The 3,694-nt window shown below is 49.9% G+C and overlaps 2 protein-coding genes across 2 annotated transcripts in view; one reads left to right on the forward strand and one right to left on the reverse strand.

Annotated features, from left to right (window-relative positions):
- LOC112840957 (scale keratin-like) overlaps window positions 1-1,178 on the forward strand; it is a 5,318-nt gene extending 4,140 nt beyond the window's left edge. The window contains exon 2 of the mRNA XM_029965908.1: window positions 1,074-1,178. Coding sequence (XP_029821768.1) covers window positions 1,074-1,178 — 105 coding nt within the window. The remainder of the gene's footprint in view (window positions 1-1,073) is intronic.
- A 714-nt stretch (window positions 1,179-1,892) lies between these two features.
- On the reverse strand, window positions 1,893-3,359 carry LOC108638781 (keratin-associated protein 19-2-like). Its single transcript, XM_018067831.2, has 2 exons — window positions 2,961-3,359; window positions 1,893-2,315 (listed from the first exon to the last, which is right to left on the reverse strand). The coding sequence occupies exons 1-2, from the start codon at window positions 3,069-3,071 to the stop codon at window positions 2,016-2,018; spliced, it is 411 nt and encodes a 136-aa protein (XP_017923320.1). The 5' UTR covers window positions 3,072-3,359; the 3' UTR covers window positions 1,893-2,015.
- Window positions 3,360-3,694: the final 335 nt, after the last annotated feature.

A 3,694-nucleotide genomic window follows, 5' to 3' on the forward strand; every position in this document is an offset into this window, starting at 1 on the left:
TGTTCCTGGGCGTCGCTGCCGAGGCCCTTCCGCAGGTGCCGGTGGGAAAAGCCCTGTGGGCCCCAGGGAGATAAGCTGGATTTATAGTGTTGGGAGACTCCACCATTTCCTAATGTTTTCCCTGGGGAACCCAGCCCATTTTGGTGCTGACAGCAGCTAGCAGAAGGATTACTGAGCATCTCTTAATAGCTCTGCAGTTTCAAAGGGTTGCTCTGATTTCCTGCGGACGTGCCCTGCTGGCAGCTTTGGGTGGAGGTTCCTACGCTGACCCTCTTCCTGGGGCGCCCTGATCTGGGTCTGTCTTGCTCAAATTAGGACACCAGGAGGTGGTTTCTGAGGCAGCAGACCAGACCTGTGTCTCGGATGTGGCAGCTCCTTCCCAGACAGGGGAATGGAGCTGTGGGGGCTCATCCTCTGCTGCCGTCCAGTTCAAGGGCAAAGAACTTAAGGGAAATCAGTGACATGGATGTTGGACTGGAGAAACAGCATTTACTGCTTGGGGACTGTCCTGCTGACTGTCCCTGGTTTTCTGCCCTGTTAAAGTGCTTCTCCAATCTCCTCCCTTAGTTCTTTTCTTGACCCTTTCCTCCCCTTTGCTCTGGAATGCAGAAGTGCTTCTGCAGGAGGCCACGTGGGGAGAGAAGGGGTAGCCATGGGTATCTCCTGGAAGTCAGCCCAGAGGTGACCCCTCACAGTCACTTCTGCATCAAGATTTGTGACTCCTGGTGATGCCTTTGATGTGTAGCTGGGCTTGCAGGGGATCCAAGCAGCCCTGTCTGGGCTCTGCCTGTTGAACCACCTTGTTCTGCGCCAGATTATAATCTTTGGTGTTCTAAATCTAAATCAAGACTCCTCAGTCTCCTAGGGTGACATGCTAAAGGCTGGCAGGAGCTCCCTGAAGAACCTGGCTGTTCAGTTTGCAAAGGAGATGATTCCTCCAACAGATGGTCGTGGCTTGGTTGCCTTTGGTCTTTTCTCTCAGGTGTCTTTGACCTTGAGTGTCACCGCTCTCCTGCCCTGGCAGACCACGAGACTTCCCCTCAGTCTCTTGCTTTTTGAGATCTCTTGCTCAGACACAACCCCCAGCTTTGCTCCAGGAGTCTGTGTTTGGCGGTACAGTCAGTCAGCTGATGCCTCTTTTGGAGAAGAATTTGGGCAAGCCCAAGGTCACAGGATAGCTGAGGCAGAACTTCCTCCTACCTGGGGAAATGAGTCAGGGCAGGAGCAATCCAGGTGGAGATGTGGTGATTGTCTCCAACATCTGGAGTCTAGACTTCCCTCCTGTTCTATGGCTCTTTGGAGTGGCTGGTGGTCCTTTTTAAGTGGTGTGTGAGCCCAGACAAGAGAAGACCAGACACCTGATGCAGCTAAACAGAGTAATTTTAATGAAGATGAGAAACAGTGAGTTACAGAAAGAACAAGTTTGCAGAGATACAAAAGGGTCTTCAGCAAGCAGAGAGTTTCTGATGGTGGGTGATGCTTTTCCTGGTGGGAGTGGTGGAGTTTGACAGCACAGAACAAGTTTCTTGCTCACAGAGTTGCTTGGAAGTCACGTTCACTGCCAGATGAGGCACAGCACGGACATGGAACAGGAGCTTCTCTACTAGATGTCATCTTGGGTGAAGTTAAAGGCTGAGCAAAGTGGTTGCAGGAACTCCTACTACTATGACAATACCAAGGGGTTGTGAATTAAAACTGAAAGGCACTTTACTCACACCCAAGGTCTTGCTCTACTCCCCCAACATGCTCTGAAGGTGCCTCAGCTCTTGCTGCAATTCAAGTTGCCCTTTGGAGCTATAGCTGAAGAAACAGGAGACGTTAGAGAGGGTTACACGTGGAGTGGTTACACATGGAGTGGTTACACGGGAGTAGTTACACAGGGAGTAGTTTCAGGCAGCCTGGCACCCACGTGTCCCCCTGAACTCAGCCAGGGGGTGGGCACTGGGCGTTCTCAGCCCCAGAAATCAGCCGTGAGTCCGTGTCCTGCATTTCAGTCCTTGGTTGCTGTTCCTGCTTCAGAAGAACCTGCCCCCGAAGCGAGAGAAGGGGTATCCGTACCCACTCCCGTATCCGTACCCCAACCCGGACAGGTCCCCGTACCCGTAATAGCCCCCGTAGCCAAGGAAGCCCCTGTTCCCAAACAGGCTCCCAAAGCCTCTGTAGCCGTAGGGGCTCCCATATCGGAACTGGTCCAAGGAGTAGCTGAAGGGCCTCCCAAATCTGAAGCCGTAGAGGTCGTCGTACCCAAACTGGGAGTAGCACCCGTCGTCGCAGAAGTCCCTGTAGAAGGTCATCGTTTGTTGATGTTGGTGAGCCTGGAACACACCCAGAAATGAGGTTTATGGGCTGCTGACGGCAGGAGGAAAGGCTGGAAGGAGATGCAGCTCCTTCCCTCCTGTGTTCATCCTCCTAATTACCTCATTTATTTTTCTAATCTCCCGAATCCCAAACAACTTCTCTAATTTGTTCCCCCCTCAGCTTTTGGAAATCGCTGACTGAACATGGAAAAGAAGGTTTTTACCAACCGAGAACTGAACTTTCCCACTCTGGAATTCAGAGGAATTTTAATGAACTAAAGAAAAATGCACAAATATAATCCAGAATTGGAAATCACTTTTGGCTTCAAAATTATGGTAGAAAACTTCAAGTTTTCAGTGCTTTAAAGCCTAAATATTCAGTAAGACCAGGAAAGAAGAGCAAAAAAGTTTGAGTGAAGGAATTCCCTGCGATTGCAGGGAATTTTGTGTTTGGAATTTGCTCCAAAATGACAAGAAATTGCTTACAGAAGGTCTGTACCTGTACACAGACACACATTACATATGTCACATATAAATGGACACACCAGTACCTTTTATAGATATACATTAAATTATAAATATATATATTTTTATATATATCCAAGCACACACAGATATTTGGACAAACACAGAGACACGAGAGCAGAGTCGGGATGGACTTACCCGGTTCACCGAGGGGAGCAGTTGAGTGGCTGAGAGGAGTGAATACAGTTCTGGGCTCGGAGGTCCGTATTTATACCCTCCCGAGCTCCAGAGTTGTCCAGGATATCTCATCAGACCCTTTGTCCCTCCAGTTGACGTCGGCGGAGTCACCGATTTTCATATTTGCCGAGCTTGGCGTCGGGACACGTACGTAACACCTCCAGAATTTCTTTAATCTCGAAATGAGGAGAATCTCTGGGAAAATTGCAGGCAATTCCCTGTGCTTGGAGGGCTGGCAATAATTTGGGGAGACGTTTAGACCATTGCCCGTTGCGCAATCGCCTTGTGGCTGCTCTGTTGGCTTGGCTTTGGCATCCTGTGGTGCAACAAGTTGGGGACCAAAGGCACGGGCTCGGCTTTGGTGTGCCGAGGAGGGCTGGAGCTTCCCAGCATCATCCTGACCTTTGCCTGCTTCCTGGTGACCCTGGGGGGTGTCCCTTCCCAGCAGCTCTGTTGGATTTTGGTCTCGGGTTCTACAACAGCAGCGTCAAAGATGTTTTCCAACTGCCCCGCGAACGTTCCCAAATATCCCTTCCTATTTTAGAACATTTTTATGGAGGGGGGGGATGGTTTTTGACTTTCATACAACAAAAGCAGCACCTTAATGGGGCTTGGAAACAAGAGACCTTGAAGTGTCTTGGAAGTGACCGTGTTATTAAATCTGGAGGTGTCTTTCGGTGACAAACTATTAATAT

Source organism: Manacus vitellinus, unplaced genomic scaffold (genome assembly GCF_001715985.3).
Source record: "Manacus vitellinus isolate BGI_N305 unplaced genomic scaffold, ASM171598v3 scaffold_123_pilon, whole genome shotgun sequence".
In the NCBI taxonomy this organism is placed as follows: domain Eukaryota; kingdom Metazoa; phylum Chordata; class Aves; order Passeriformes; family Pipridae; genus Manacus; species Manacus vitellinus.

Excerpts from the sequence above, each read along its gene's own strand:
- LOC108638781 (XM_018067831.2), bottom strand. The coding sequence starts at position 3,071 with ATGAGATATCCTGGACAACTCTGGAGCTCGGGAGGGTATAAATACGGA. Across the intron at positions 2,316-2,960 it reads TGCTCCCCTCGGTGAACCGG|GCTCACCAACATCAACAAAC; the intron begins GTAAGTCCATCC and ends GGTGTGTTCCAG.